We start from the raw sequence: 16,634 nt of genomic DNA on the forward strand, positions 1-16,634 counted from the left end.
ATCATCTGCACACTGTATCATGCACCCATCGCTCCAAGCAGTCTTTTTCCAACCCCATTTACACCACCACCCCCCTTTGCCCACCTCCAGCTACCCACCCCCCTCTCCTTTTAGCTATCACCACACTATTGTCTGTGTCTAAGTGTTATGTATATATGCTTTTGGGTTAATCCCTTCACCTTCTTTCATCCAGTCCCCCAACTCCCTTCCCTCTGACAGCTGTCAGTCTGTTCCATGTACCCATGTCTCTGTTTCTATTTTGTTCATCAGTTTATTTCGTTCATTAGATTCTACACATAAGTAAGATCATTTGGTATTTGTCTTTCTCTGACTGGCTTATTTCACTTAGCATAATAACCTCCAGGTCCATCCACATTGTTGCAAAAGGTAATATTTCCTTTTTTATGGCTGAGTAGTATTCCATTGTGTAAATGTATTTGGGCTGTTTCCAGATCTTGGCTATTGTAAATAATGCTGCTATGAACATAAGGGTGCATATATTCTTTAAAATTAGTGTTTCAGGTTTCTTAGGATATATATTCCAGAAGTGGGATCACTGGATCAAAAGGCAGTTCCATTTTTAATTTTTTTTTTCCATTTTTAATTTTTTGAGGAAGCTCCATACTGTTTCCCAAAGTGGCTACTACACCAGTTGCATTCTCACCAATAGTGCATGAGGGTTCCCTTTTCTGCACATTCATGCCAGCATTCGTTGATTTATTGACGATAGCCATGTCTGGCAGGTGTGAGGTGATATCTCATTGTGGTTTTAATTTATATCTCTTTGGTGATTAGTGACATTGAGCATTTTTTCATGTCTATAGGCCATCTGTATGTCCTCTTTGAAGAAGTGTCTAGTCAGGTCCTTTGCCCATCTTTTAATTGGGTTGTTTGCCTTCCTGGTGTTGAGTTATGTAAGTTCTTTATATATTTTGGAATTTAACCCCTTATCAGATGTATCATTGGCAAATATGTTCTCCCATTCAATTGGTTTCCTTTCCATTTTGTTGATGGTTTCTTTTGCTGTACAAAAGCCTTTTAGTTTGATGTAGCCCCACTTATTTTTTTCCTTTGCCTGGCAAAAATATTGCTACAAGAGATGTCTGAGGCTTTACTGCCTATGTTTTCTTCTAGGATTTTTATGGTTTCGTGACTTACATTTAACTCTTTTATCCATTTTGAGTTTATTCTTGTGTATGGTGTAAGTTGGTGGTCTAGTTTTTGTTTGTGTTGTTTTGTTTTGTTTTTGTATGTATCAGTCCAATTTTCCCAACACCATTTACTGAAGAGATTGTCTTTACTCCATTCATTGTAAGTTCTTGCCTCCCTTGTCAAGCATTAATTAACCATAAAGGCATAGGTTTATTTCTGGGCTCTTTGTTCTAGTCCATTGATCTATATGACTGTTCTTGTCCCAATGCCAGGATACAATAAGCCACTTTTAGATTCAGGCACTTTGTTACTTATTTAGACAATGAAAAGAAGACCAAGGTTCCAGCCCCCCGTGATCCTTGCCCTACACACCAAAAAGGATGACACTGAAACAAAAGGGATCATGTGACTGCAATGTGAGTTATGAGATACCCTGTTGCTGAGAAGCCACTTGTAGACTCCAGCTATGCAGTTTTATATTGTGTAGCTCCATTGGTGGGAAGGGAGTGGCACAAAGTCCCATACCTCATCAGACAGTCTCCCAAGGGAGATAGGGAAGCAAGTGGGAAATGGCTTCACATCCCCTTGTTTTGGGAGGATCACAAGGCATTTCAAGACAAATTAGCTGCAATTCAAGACAGATCTTGCATACATGGCTTATTTAGATATCTGCAAGGTGGTCGGGTGACATGGCCAGAGCTGTTCCTTTACGGTTCCTTGGCCTGTGGGATAAGGCTATCATATTGCAGAAAGTTTAACCGGAACCTCTAAATTCTTCCCTGGTCCCCAGCTAGGATAGTAAATCATAAACAAAGTCACATCCCCAGGGGGAATGGCAGAGATTAGTGCAACCCTTAAAGACCTGATAGTTGATAGTCCCCATCATATTTCTATTTTCACCAGTCTGGCTCCCACAGAAATAGACAGATTCAGGAGGCTGATAGTATACTGCAAATTCAATAGAGTTGCAGCTGTGGGATGTTTACTAGAGCAGATTTACAAGACCTCAAGGCATAAGGCATGTGGTCATTGATCTGGCAAATTTTTCTTTTCCATCACTATCAGGAAATAGGGCCAGAGCAGAAGTACATATTTAATGTTCCCCCAAGGCTATGTCCTAAATAAGAATAACCTATCAAGTCAAGGGGATTAAAATAATTAAGGAGTGCACATAGAAAACTCATGGGCAATGGAAAGATGGGAAAATAAGATCCCTACCCCTAGCAAAGGGACAACATATGGGATTTGTACTCAGATTTCTGACCATCAGTTCATACATTAGGATTATATCTAATTGAGGGAATACAAGCTTTTAAAAAATTCCAAGATGGAGCAGCATCACAGACCATGTCTATGTTGGAACCCCGTAAGTATGATAGAATGTTTTACTGATCACAAACATTCAGTGCTGCTCTCCAAAGAAAGAGTAAATTATCCTACTCTGTTGAATTCAGGAATGACCATGTGACTTGTTTGGCCAATGAAATAGGATCAGAATGTGAAAGTGTCACTTCCAGGCAGGCACTTTAAGAGCTAGGTTCTCTTTTCATTGCCTCGATGATGATGGAAGTATGTGTCAGGATGCAGCATCTATCAATCTAGGTCCCTGAGTGACTGTATGAGCACAACCCCTTTGTTAACCTGCTGTGGGCATAACATGAGAAAGAAATCGTGTTTTTTTTAAACTGCTGAGATCTGGGGGCTAGTTTGTTACCACAGTGTATCTAAGCAATCCTGTCCACACACAAGAAGGCACTCCCCCTACAGTCTGCCCATCTACCCAAAGCCCAAAAATCTGCTTGGCCTTTGCTGTGGATGTTTGTAGTTGCTTTTCCAGGATCCATTTCCCTATCCCATGGTTCCTGATAGGGGCTTCCACACAATTCCAGCGAAGTTAACTCTAAGCCAAGCTCCAGGGGGCACGCTGCTTAGGCTAAGTCAATCAAAACATTCCACTTCCCCAGCCACGTGATTGGGTCAGTAGTGGACATGTGTCCTTAGCCAGTCCAACCAAAGTGAATCTTAGGACTCTTGCTGGGAATGCACATATTTACCAATATTAGAACAATTTCCACATTTCTTTACCATTAGTTACATGCTCTCTTATTCACTGAACTATGTATTATTGAGAACAGGAATCATGATTTACTTTTTTTACTGCCAGAACTTGGCATAATGGTTGACACAGTGTGGATGCTTTTAAGTAATCTCTGATCAATTAAACGGGGAACAAAATGTTACTCCTTTTCTTCAAACTTCACTCCTCAAATTTAAGAGAGACCTGTCTGTCTGGAAACTACATTTTTTAACTATTTGCACCTCTGTCCTTCCCTCCGTCTTGATTTAAGGATAGATAAATTTGCCCAATATTGGTCTGACTTTCAAAAAATTACAGATAAAAATTTCCGCCTCATTTGCCTGTGCCTTGTATGGCATCTGCATGGCTACTCAGGGCAGCCAACACTATGCGCGGCCTCTGACAATGCAACAGGTCCAGGCAGTCAGTGCAATTATGGGGGGGGTATACCTTACCACGTGCGACCGGTACCCTATTCTTACCTTAGCAAGCCAACCATCTACACCCCAGCACTCCCGTGTCCCTCACACAAAGCAGCAGCGATAAGTCTCCTATGACTCCAGGCAGCTACACTGTCGCTGGGAAGAGTGAAGGCAGAGAAGTCCAAGGGAGGAAGCGCAGAGGCCTGAGCTTAGGGAACAGTCCGTAGCTGAAGCCGGGAGGGATGGATAAGGCTGGGGAGAGAACCGACCAGAACTTTCGGTTGGGAAAGCGCAGAAAAGTTCGACCGCGGGCCACGAGCACCCAGAAGCCCCGCCCCTCAGAGCCAATCCCGCGATACTAAAACAAATTCCCGGGATTTCCCTACAACTCCAGCTCAACACCTAGAGGGGCGGGGCAATAAGAGGAGACGACGCGCGAGACTGCCGGCCAACCAGCTCTTCTGGATCTCGGGAGCGCTGTGCTTCTCGCGACATTTCCGGAGTCGACCTTCCACGCGGAGTCCGAACGCGTGTGCTGTGACCGGAGGGCGGAGACTGCGGGGAAAGCGCCTTTGGCCTGCCCTACGGAAGCCTGCGAGGAAGGGTGGTGATCGCCTCCCGTCCCGTTGTCCCGATGCCCAGCGCCAGCCGCAAGACTCAGGAGAAGCCGCGGGAGGTCATGGATGCGGCGGAAGTGGGTTTCCCCCATCCTCGGGCCTGGGAGGACAGAGCCCTGGGCCGGATAGCGCTGAGGGAGGGCGTAGGGTGAGCGGGGCCCTGCCCTCCGGGCCCTTGTCCGCACCTTGCTTGCAGGCCGCGGGCCTGGGGTCCCGACACCCAGAGCCCTCACCGGGACTCCAGGGCCCTTGCCCGAGCAGCGTGGCCAGACCCACTCCGGATCGCATTTCTTACGGCCTGGCTTTACAAGAAGCGTGCCGCGGGGTGGGGTGGACGTGAGGGACCCCTGCCCCGGAAGTAGGAGCTCCGGGGTCACGCTTAAGCCTCTTGGGGTTAGGCACGTCCTTCACGTAGTCCACCACCTCCACCTCGGCAAGTGCTAATGCCCGCTAGTAATCGATTTTTACTCAGCTCGCGTGTCCCTAAAGTTTTTGCAAGTAATGACAGTATTTTGTAAAACTGTCTGACAATACGTGTAATGGCCGTTTTCCGTGTGACAGCTTTAAAGACCACTTGTTATTTTTATTTTTCCCTCAAAATGACTCAATGAGGTAGGAAGTTTGCAGGGAGTGCGTTTGAGATGAAGTGACCCAGAATCACGTGGGTAATTCATAACACCCAGTGGTCTCAGTGCTTTTCAGAAATGAAAGCTTGATACCACCCTACAAGTTATGTGTGTTGTGTTAAAACTGAGCCTTTAATCATTACTTGGCTCCTAATTTTTCTTTTGTGGAATTATGAATTTGTGATAAACTACATAAGGAATGGGACATTTTAAGAATATTAGATGGAATGGGGTTATTGAAATATGAGGAGCAGTCCACTTATGCTCCCCTAATGCTATATTGTGTAACTATCTCTCTACTAGGGCTGTGGTTATCTTTGTCTTTAAGGTGTGTGTTTTTTAAATTATTATTAGAATAAAAAAATGCAGTAAGCATCGTAACATGTTGCTTCATTTATTTTGGTATAAACAAACCCTGTATTCTCCAAATCTAAAGGAGGGGATTCCAACAGATAGCTATAGAGTGACAGAAACTAATTTTTTCAAATATACCTTAAGTTAACCATGCAAAATCTAAGGAAATCATGTTAGTTATTCTTTATCTGATTACTTATTTATAAACTAATGCAGCCTTGCAGAAAGCTCAGGTCTAGATATAAGGTAGACATTGTGTCAGAGTTGTGTCATTTTATAGCTAGAAGGATCTTAAGAGATCATTTTAGAGGTAGAGTGAGATTAAAATAAAGGCCACTTATTTAATAAGTATAGTATTTTAATAGTCTGGACCCTAGATGGCTTGTGTCCTGTTCCTGACTTTAAATCTGTAAAAAGAAATTTGATACTATATTGTCATTGTCACTTGCAACCTGATATGCTGAAGCTGGTTTTTAGAACCTTGAACTCTTTGGGGTTTTGTTTTGTTTTAATATATCTTTATTGATTTCAGAGAGAGGAAGGGAGAAGGGAGAGAGAGAGTTGAAACATCAGTGATGAGAGAGTCATCATTGATAAGGTGCCTCCTGCATGCCCCAGACCAGGGATCAAGCCCGCAAGCCGGCACGTGCCCCAACCAGGAATCAACCGCTGTCTCCTGGATTTCCTGGATCCTAGGTTGAAGCTCAACCGCTGAGCCATGCTGGCTGGGCCCTTTGGGGGTTTCTTGTTTTTGTTTTTTTTTTAATGTTTTCCAAAAGGGAAGTTGTAGTTAACTTATATGCAACATCTTCGCTTTCTAAAAATGTGGACATCTGGTGCTCAGAAAGCTTACCCAAAAATGTTGGTTCTCTTTGAACATCTCTTCCTATAATAGGAAGTTAATAAAACTGTGGTACTTCATTCCACTCCCTTCACAGAGGAAATTTATATCCCTGCTTTGAAGTAGTTTATTCTCATTTTGAAGAAAGTAGTCAAGATACGTTGTACATGTGTAAATTTATCTGAGAGTGCTTTTATATATGGTATATCCATCCTAGAGTAGTGATCTTCAAAACAAACTAACCAGAAACTGGGCGCTTATCCTTTCTCTATAGAGTACATATGTAAATAATATGAAAGATTTCCACACTTTAAAACTACAACTCTTTGAATTAATAAAATGGTCCTGAAAGTTAAAATGAATTTATTTTTACATTTTGTTACTTGTATTTATGTGTTTACTATGCTATTTTTAAATAAAATGTCATAATGCAAAAACATTTTTTGTAGGATTATGCTAAAGAAAGATATGGAGTATCTTCAATGATACAGTCACAGGAAAAATCAGGTTAGTAGCTATGTGATAAATAAACCTGAGTGATTTGGCAAAATATTTAAGATTTAATTCTAGCCCAAGAGATAAAAGAATGGTTAATAACTGTCTTTATCATATGCAACTTTGTGCATGCTTTACAAAGCTACCTTCTATACATTTTCCCCTTGACTTTATTAGATTTCTTTGAAATTGACTTGTCACATGTTGTTTTTCTCAGACCTGTAGGTTTTCTGTTTGTAAACATTTGCCCTATTTATTTTGTATTTTCAACAGATTATCTTACTCAACTATTTAACAATCATTTTTCTTTTGGTAGACACCCCAAATTATGTCTTTCAATCTTTGGTACAACTGCAGACCTTTAAATTCTGGCCTGTTAGAAGTACTTCTAACTTAGAGACTTGCCTATAAATTTTATGCTTTGGAAATCACATATCTCCAGGTCAATTTTATTGTTATTTTGGGTTCAATTTATTGCATGATCACAAAATCACTTTCCTTCCCAGCTTTTTTTGGGCAAGTGTGCAATAAAAGATCAAAATAATTTGCTAAATATAAACCATTTCCAAAAGGTAAAGATGGTAAAGTAAAATAATTGAGTATAAAATGGGATAGAAGCAATATAATTTGGAGATGACATTCCCCTGCCAGGGTAAGCAGGAAGGGTTGTTTGAGACTTGTTTTTAGCTTAATTATCTTCCTGAACTGGACTTTCTTGAGCCCTAACACAAAGAAGCTCACTGGGGTTTCAGTCTGTTATGTAAGCCCCAATCACCCCTTGCTATAATTACCCGTCCCATTTAGCTGGCAAATCCAGACAACTGTCTTCCATTTACAAACTCTCCCCACCAGAGGGAAAGAAAACTGTGTGTTTTATCTGAGTACAGTAACATAGTAGTAAAATTCTGCGTTTGGTTTTGTCTCTGCTAAAATCCTAATACTTTGTTCAGGCAAAGTTTCCTTCCTCATTTGCTTCCATTTTTCCAAATGTCATTCTAATGACAGTGACTTAAAAGTGTGGAAGAGCAGTAGTTTTTCAAACTGAAACCCTACTGCCACTAATCTTTGCCTAAGCCAGTTGTACTGGCGGGAGTGTGACATGTGCCTCAGATATATGTAGATATGTTAAAGGTTGAGAACCCCTATGCTAATTAGTTAGAACACCACATGAAAGAGGGGACATTACTCTTTTTCAGAGTACTATTAAATTTACCTAATCGGGACATTTATTTATGTCTACTCAGATTTATGTTATGTTTCATTTGATTTTGACTTTTCATTGCCTACTTAGTAAGTCGTTGGCTTTCTCAATTTTGGCATTTTCAAATCTTTGTAATTTTTATGCTGTTCTGTCCGTCTTTTCTCTTTCACACTTTATTTTGCCTGAGTTTACACAGCAGACTTGGAAGTTGGTTTAACTCATAAGATCCATTGACAGTGTTTTGTAGAAATTCCCTTGTGATGCCCAGTAGCTTAAAAATTCCTCATTCATTGTCTGCTTTTGGCAATGAGAACCATTGTATTCTCCTGTAATTTAGATTCTCTCTTAAGATGCATCTTTGCTTCAAGAGACAAATTATAAGTACATCTAGACAAAGTAGGTAAAATATATCTATATTTTTATTTTATTATAATATCACCTCCAAAGGTATTTTTAGTATTGTCGTAACTAGGTTTTACTGCATGAGATTTTTTTTTCTTTAAATATATCTTTATTGATTTCAGAGAGAGGAAAAGAGAGGGGGAGAGAGAGAGAGAAACATCAATGATGAGAGAGTCATTGATCACCCACCTCCTGGATGCCCCCGACTGGGGATGGAGCCTACAACCCGGGCATGTGCCCTGACCGGGAATCAAACCCCGATCACCTGGATCCTAGGTTGCCACTCAACCACTGAGTCACGCCCAGCCTGGCGACTGCATGAGATATTGATAAATTTGTTTAGGCAACATAAGCCTTTAGAAAGATCTTTTACTATTTTTGATGTGATGTCATGTCTATTACTGTGTTTTAAATTAATACTTAATTTAATATTCAAATTATTGCATATTTTAAAATAAAATGATTTCTGGATCATTGTTGCCTCATATCACTACCTTTATGTAATAGTTGTTTGGTCACAGTTTTCCTGTTTGGAGGACTCGAGATGGATGTAGTCCTTTGTTACTGGTATTGGGGGACATAGTTGTTGGGCCTCACTTACAAACAATCTATTGGCTTACACAACTAGGGAACAAAGTGAGTTGGCATAGGCATGACTAAATCTAGAGGCTCAATCCATATCTTCAAGGCTTTCTGTCTGCACTTCTTGGCTCTGCTTTCCTTTGGTTATTTGGCTTCATCCTCTCATCCTACAAATTCAGGTAGTGAGACAGATGGTAGGTGCAGCCCTGGGCCTATACCATCTCAGCGCAACAACCCCAGGGGAGAGCTTCATTTCCACTATCTGTATATTAAGTCCCAGAGAAGGACTTCGATTAACTCAGTTTGAGCAACATGTCTTTCCCTGGACGAGTCACTATGTCCTCGGGAATTGGGTACCAGTGATACCATTGTAATTAACCCAGTTACTAATTGACAGGAAAGGAGTAAAGGGCAGGCCAGGTAATAGAGACATGCCATTTGTACAGCTTTGCCAGAAAGCTGCAGTTTAATACTTTCCAGGCCTGCTCCCCACAGATCCTGGGGGGAAGGGTCTGGACAGCAGATGCATACCTAGTAAAGTCTGGGTGACGTGGAAGGTGCTTGTCTGTCAGTCACATCTAGGAGCAGATCCTTGGCCAGAATAGGCATGGCCACTGCAAGAGCACAAAATCTGAGATACATAAACTCCTGAACAAACAGAGTTCTCTCTCTTGGCTCTTGTATGTTGGGCTCCTGGCTCTCTTGTTGCAGGGTGCATGCTCCCGTATGTTCACCCACATGGCCCACCGCCATGTGGACCCCACACACAAAGGACTAATCGATTACAACTAGCCTGATGCTCTGTCCACTCAGCTCCATCATGGAACAGAAACTCTGGACACTTGCTTTGCTTTTAGCTCTGCTGAATCCCCAGCTGCACATTTTCCAGGACTGATTTAAGGGAAAATGGGACTTTTAAAACCAAGGGATATAACTCTGCACAAATAAAAATCACTCATTCTTCTGTGCAAGTCTTAGAAAATTCTTTTTCTCAAGATATCGTAAGAACCCCCTCGCACTAGCAATGGAGAAATTCCACCCATGCAGTTTTCCAATAATCCCATAACTATCCAGGCCTGGCAGAGAATCCTCACCTATGGCTAGCTGACTTACATACTGTGGCAGGCAAGCTAAAATACCATGTCCACTTAGGCAAAGGTAGATGAAGCTAGACTGTAGTTGGCCTTATAAGTCATTTAAATGTTCAGTAGATTTGCATTTTGAAACTCTCTCTTTCAGTGTAGACTGAATTACGGGATCAAGAGATTGCCAGTTAGGTTGTTGCTGTAATTTAGAAAGTACTTTGTGATGGTGGCAGTGAAGATAAAAGCATTACAGGGGTGGATGCCTGGTGGAAGGGATCAATGGGGGAAAAGGGACATCAGTAATACTTTCAAAAATAAAAGAATTGGATAGATTTTTTTTTTAATCCTCACCTGATGATATGTATTTTAGAGAAAGAGGAAGGGAGAGGCGGCACAGAGAGAGAGAGAAAATCAGTGTGAGAGAGAAACATCAATTGGTTGCCTCCCATACATGCCTTAACCAGGGATCAAACCTGAAACCTGGTCTATGGGTGATGCTCCAAGCAACTGAGCTTCCTGGCCAGGGCCTCAAGAATTGTATAGATTTTAGAGATATATTTAAAAAGTACAATTCACAAATTAAAAAGGTGTCAGAGATTGAAAATCATTTAAGATAATACGAAGTATTTATGCTGGCTGTCAAATCAAAATAATGATCTCTTTGTAAATTATGAATTACAAAAATTATTTCATTTATTTGTTGCAGATCGAGTTTTGGTACGGGTTAACGATTTGACAGTACAAAAAGCTGATGAAGTTGTTTGGGTGCGTGCAAGAGTTCATACAAGCAGAGCTAAAGGTAAAATTGATTTAATGACTCAAGAAAGCCCTTTTGTTAAGGACTCTGAATTTTTTGTTTTGCATATGTTTCACAGACCAAAGTAAATCTTTAAAAATCAAGCAAAAATACCTGTTTTCTTTGTTAAATCACTGTAAAATATTAATCCGTGATTAATTAATTTTAGGTTCTTATGAGACAGCCTTAAATATAACTTGACCTTAAAGACTTAGATGAAATCTTGTAAGGTACTGTTTTAGCATTTCTCAGAAGTTTAATTTTTTTGAAGTGAAGAGTGTTTTTGAGAAGCTTTTCATTTGCTAATATTCTTATATTTGTAATATCCAGATAGGCTGAGAGGTGGAAGAGAAAAGCTAAGACTGGGTTGCCCAATACAGTAGCCACTGACTACATGTAATTATTAAAATTGAATAGCTCATTCACTAGATGTATTTTGAGTACTTAATAACCACAGTGGCTAGTGGTTCCTTTATTGCACAGATAGTACAAATACAGAAAATTTTTTTTAATGTAGAAAGTTCTGGTGGACAGTAGTAAGAATTTAGCATTAACAGCAGAGAAGAAGGATAAGGGTGATTTAGACAAACCTTAGTTCCTTATGGAAAATTCTCCTAGCCTAGTTTTCAGAATTATCTAAAAATATTAATAACATACTAGTTTATAACTTGATGCTTTTCACACACTTTTTCACATTTGATCATCTCTGCAAATTTGTGATGTAGGTATAACAGTCATTGCTATTCTACTTTATAAATGAGGAGACTGAAACTACTTGCCCAAGTTCTCATAGTAATTGATGGAATACAAACAAAATCCAGAAGCTTTCTAAGACACCTTCTATCTCCCTCAGAGTTCATTGCTTCTATAGTATTTAATACATTCTGTGTTAATGGCAACTTTTACATTGTGTTTTAAAATACTTATTATTAGAATTAATATGGGTTCAGTTTTAAAAACCCCAACACTTTATACATGCCTCACTCTCAGGATCACTACTATAAGAGTTTGTCTATTCTTCCAGTATTCTCTCCCTACCGTAGTAGATGTATGCTAATAGACTTTAAGAAGAATACTAGTGAAATTTTAACTTTTTAAAAAATGTTGATTCACCTTCCTGAAAGGTTGGACCATTTATTCTACCAAAGGATAAGTAACATTGTATTGTAATCCTTAATTTACTTGTATTTCTCCCATTAGTGTGGAACCTTTGTTCTGTCCAAAATAGGCACTTTGTTTCCTAAACATGGTAATTTAGCAAATTAAAAGATAGAATTGGAATCCATGCTTCATATAAGGCTGAACCAAGAATACTTCTCTTGCCTAGCCAGGCATCGCTCAGCGTTGAACATCTACCTAGGATCCAGGAGATTGTGGTTCAATTCCCGGTCAGGGCACATCCCCAGTTGGGGCCATGCAGGAGGCAACCAGTCAATGACTCTGTCATCATTGATGTTTCTATTTCTCTCCATCCCTCTCCCTTCCTCTCTGAAATCAATAAAAGATACATTTAAAAAAAAAAAAAAAAGAATACTTCTCTTCACACCCATTCCCAAAATGGAACAATTTGAGTATTGATAAGGATAACTGCAGTGAATTGAAACATATCAGATATGTTTAAATCTATGTGTATATAATAATGCTAAGACAAACAGAAAACCTAGTTGGTCACCAATGAAACCTCTCATTATTTTGAAAACTGGTGAATAAAGAGAAAATATCATTTCTGCATGAATTGTGTATCACTGGCTAACCAAATGGTAGATGTGGGAAAGTGTCTTTTTTTATTTTTTAAGGAAGTATCTCTTTAGAGAGGTATTCCAACTAATAAAATGAAAAAGAGAGTGTTAGACCATCACCATTTTGTCCCTAGTAAATTTTCTAGGTGCATTGGTGACCATCAGTGATTGCTAACAACAGAATAAAGAGATAACCAGAAATATTTTATGTCTATTCATGAAAGAATATAATACCATTCAGTGAAGTAGTCTTGCCTAAAAAATTGTTCCTGAATCTCATTAAGCCTTTAGATCTAACTCTACCAACTTACAGGAAAAACATAGGACAAGAGAACATGTTAAATGACAGTGGTTATAGGCAAAAACACCTCATGTCTTCCACAAGTAAATGGAAAGAGGAGGAGGAGGCTATGAATTTAAACAAGCTTATGATGTCTCTGAACTAATGACTTATTTGGGTCCTAATTTAAATATACAGTAAAAAGATACTTGAGACTCTAGGAAATTTGAACATTGACGGGCTATTTGATATTAAAAGTGTGTTTAATTTTTAGTTGAGATAATAGTACTGTGGTAACATTTTTAAAAAGAACTTATCTCTTAGGGATTCGTACTTAATTGTATGTAGATGAAATACTGTGGGGTTTGCTTCAAAGTAGTACAGGCATTGAGAGATAAGCGGATTGGGTTAAAGCTGAGACAAGAATGGCCATGAGTTGATAGTTAGGGTACATGATGATTGTTGGTAGAGATTGGTATCATTTATAAGTAATGATCATTCTGTCCTTTTCTTTCAAATGTTTATCTCATTTCATGTTGTTTCTCTTTACAATAATCAGTAGATTCTTTCTAGTCCTAGATGGATTCCCACAATGAAGGATTTTTTACACAGCAGAGATTTAAACTCCTGATGAGTTATTTCATGACTTTAGGTGTTCTGCATAAAATGTCATTAACAATGCCAGAGTTTTAAAAGTACTGAAAGAAATTTTTGTCTGGTCCAAGTTTTCTGTTGTCAGAAGTAGATGTTAAATTTTACAAGACCTTTTTCTAGCAATTTTTTTCCTCAAAATATAATTGTGTTGAGTATAATTTATGTGTAGTGGTTCATTATACTATTCTCTCTGCTTTTGTATTGGTTTGAAGTTTTCCATATAATAAAAAATTAAAAATACAATTGGTCCTCATTGTTCATAGATTGTGTATTTACCAATTCACCTACTTGTTAAATGTATTTGTAACCTCAAAATCAATATGCACAGCACTTTCACTGTCATTCACAGACGTGCCAGACATGCATGTGTGCAGAATGGCAGAAAATTTGAGTTGCCCAGTTGCATACATTCCCAGCTAAAGCCAAACATGGTGAAGCTCTGCCTTCTTGAATGAGCTCTTAAACAGGTGTTCTTTTCATAGTCTGTTTAATGCCACATTCTTCAGTTCTGTGCTTTTTGTTGGTGATTGACTATTTAAAGTGGCTCCCGGCAGGCATGGCTGAGTGGTTGAGCATGGACCTAGGATCCAGGCGATCAGGGTTCGATTCGCGGTCAGGGCACATGCCCGGGTTGAGGGCTCCATCCCCAGTCTGTGGCATGCAGGAGGCAGCCAATCAATGACTAATCATTGATGTTTCTATCTCTCTCTCTCTCTCCTTTCCTCTCTCTGAAATCAATAAAGATATATTGGGAGGGGGAATGGCCCCCAAGCATAGTGCTAAAGTGTTTTCTAGTGTTTCTAAGTGCAAGAAGGCTGTAATATGCTTTACAGAGAAAATATATGTGTTAGATAAGCTTCATTCAAGCATGAGATATAGTGCTGTTGGTTATGAGTTCAGTGTTAATGAATCTGCTCTATATATATTAAATAAGGTGTCTTTAAACAGGAACACACAAAACAAGGTTATGCATTGATGGACTGATGAATATATTGTGACCAGAGGCTCACAGGAACCTAACCCTGTATTTCGCCTAGGAGCAGTGATTCAATATTCACTAATTCATTGTTCCTGGAGACTTTATAGAACATAACTACCACAAATAACAAGAATCAACTACATGATTTACAATAATGGATTTCTTAATGTTGAACCATTTGTAGACTCATGAAATAAAGTGAATTTGACAAAGGTGTAGGTGATATTCTTTTAGTACAGTACTAGGTTAAGTTTCAGATATTTTTTTGAAATTTTGCATTAATCTGATCTTTGTAATTTTTAATTGAAAAATCTTGTTGTTTTTAAGCTTATATGTATGTATAAGTTACACAAATAATATTTTCACATGAATTTTTCAAAGAATACAGAAATTATATTCATTTTTTCTTTTTTACTGTCTATCCTCTGCTCCAACCTTTTCTATTAATTCTTTTTTTTTTTTTAATATATCTTTATTGATTTCAGAGAGAGGAAAGGAGAGGGAGGGAGGGAGGGAGAAACATCAATGATGAAAGAGTCATTGATCAGCTGCCTCCTGCATGCCCCCGACTGGGGATTGAGCCTATAACCCGGGCATGTGCCCTGACCGGGAATCGAACCCCGATCGCCTGGATCCCAGGTGGACTCTCAATTGCTGAGCCATGCCCAGCCGGGCTTTATTAATTCTTAATAATTTGTTCAGCATCTTTCCAAAATTCTTCCTTTTCAATGTATGTATGTGCATGCGTGCACACACACAGATACATACAGTTTTTTTGTTTTGTATGTGTGTTTTAATTTGTCTTATTTTATGTAGATGACATCATATTTTACATGTTACTCTGCATCATTTTAAATTTCCAGTGAACATTTTTTTCTTGGAGATTTCTTCCATGATACTAGTTATAGATCTACATAAGGCACTGTTTCTCCAAGATAGATATCTCGAAGTGAAATTGCTGGGCTGAAGGGTATGCATATACATATTTAAAATTTCTACCAAATTAACTTTCAATAAAGTTATATTCAGTTATCCCACAAGTATGTGACAATACCACTTTCTCCACATCTTGGAAATAGTGATTGGCAATGTTTTTTTTTTCTACCAAAGTAAATTATCTAAAAAAATAAATAAAAACCTTATGCTTTGAATTTGCAAAACCCTGTTGCTGCTATCCCTTTCCTCCCGTGTCTTACATTAGAAAAATGTCAATAAATATGACTTAATTGTAATCATTCGTGTGCTTTAACTCCAAAAGTAGTAACACAGTAAAACTGGACTTGGAAAAACAAACCATGCTAGCAATTTCAAGTAGAGCAAAGCTGTGAAAAACAATAAATAAGGAAATGGAAGTGTCAAAATCAGAGTGTCAAAAGTATGACAACTAGAATCCTGTTATGCAAACAAAAAAATCTGAGTCTGTTTACATAACAGATATCTGTGTATTTTGCAAATATATGTGTAAGAGTGTTTTATACATTCTTAAATATTAAAATCAGATTTCTTACACTAAGTTTATGTATCACATTCCTAAAATCAGGTGTTTTATATAGGAGCAAAGAAATTTTGTGACTCTTAATGGTACATTTCAATTAGTTTCTTTCCATTGTGAAAGCTTATGAGCTTAAGTCTTCATATTGAAAGAGTAGTTGAAATAGTGTTTCCTTTCAAATTTTGTACATACTACATGGAAGTCATTGGCATTAAATAATTATCTTTCAATGTTCTTTTTTCCTAAAAACTTACTTATACTTCCAAAATAGCTGATTTATTTTGGTAAACAGATAATTTAGGATTTTTAATACCAAAGGTCAGAACCTCAACCAACATCCATGCAAAAATATTTTAGGGGAAATAACAAATGGAAAGTATTTAAAATATTAGGTCTTTGCTGCTTAATTTCCTGATTAACATAAATGATGAAGGAAAATGTTAATGTTGGGAATTAGGAAGTTAAGGTACATTATCTAAATAATGAATTTAGAAGCTTGGCAAGCTGAAAGGCAGTATAGGAAGAAATCAAAACATAAGATTGCCTCACATCTTTGATAACCTAGTTCTTCCACAAAGGCCCACTTCATAAGGAGCCATCACCAAAATAGAGATGAGAATAAACCCTTCTGTCCTGACCACCTACCATGTTTGTTCTTCAGCTCAGATATAAACATTGCATTCCTGGTGTATAAAAGAAGGTTTTCAACTTTACATCTTTCTAAAACAGTACTCCTGTGAAAGTTTAAAAACTAAAGTGCTTCTTCTAAAAACTTAAAAGTCAAAATTCAACACAGATTTTTAACTATTAATTTAAAAGGCGAAAGATTTATGCGATCTG

At 38.4% G+C, this 16,634-nt stretch overlaps 1 protein-coding gene and 1 long non-coding RNA gene across 3 annotated transcripts in view; one reads left to right on the forward strand and one right to left on the reverse strand.

Annotated features, from left to right (window-relative positions):
- Nucleotides 1-3,971, reverse strand: part of LOC308559711 — a 172,650-nt gene extending 168,679 nt beyond the window's left edge. The window contains exon 1 of the long non-coding RNA XR_013999196.1: nt 3,712-3,971. This is a non-coding gene — a long non-coding RNA (uncharacterized lncRNA). The remainder of the gene's footprint in view (nt 1-3,711) is intronic.
- Nucleotides 3,972-4,063: 92 nt separating this feature from the next.
- DARS1 (aspartyl-tRNA synthetase 1) overlaps nt 4,064-16,634 on the forward strand; it is a 53,766-nt gene continuing 41,195 nt past the window's right edge. The window contains exons 1-3 of one of the 2 annotated variants that reach the window (XM_081141968.1): nt 4,064-4,345; nt 6,539-6,596; nt 10,561-10,653. In XM_081141968.1, the coding sequence (XP_080998094.1) occupies nt 4,286-4,345; nt 6,539-6,596; nt 10,561-10,653 (211 nt within the window). In that variant the 5' untranslated portion in view covers nt 4,064-4,285. The remainder of the gene's footprint in view (nt 4,346-6,538; nt 6,597-10,560; nt 10,654-16,634) is intronic. The other variant, XM_081141969.1, reaches the window with a different exon arrangement.

This window comes from Miniopterus schreibersii, assembly GCF_964146895.1.
Source record: "Miniopterus schreibersii genome assembly, chromosome: 7".
NCBI lineage: Eukaryota > Metazoa > Chordata > Mammalia > Chiroptera > Miniopteridae > Miniopterus > Miniopterus schreibersii.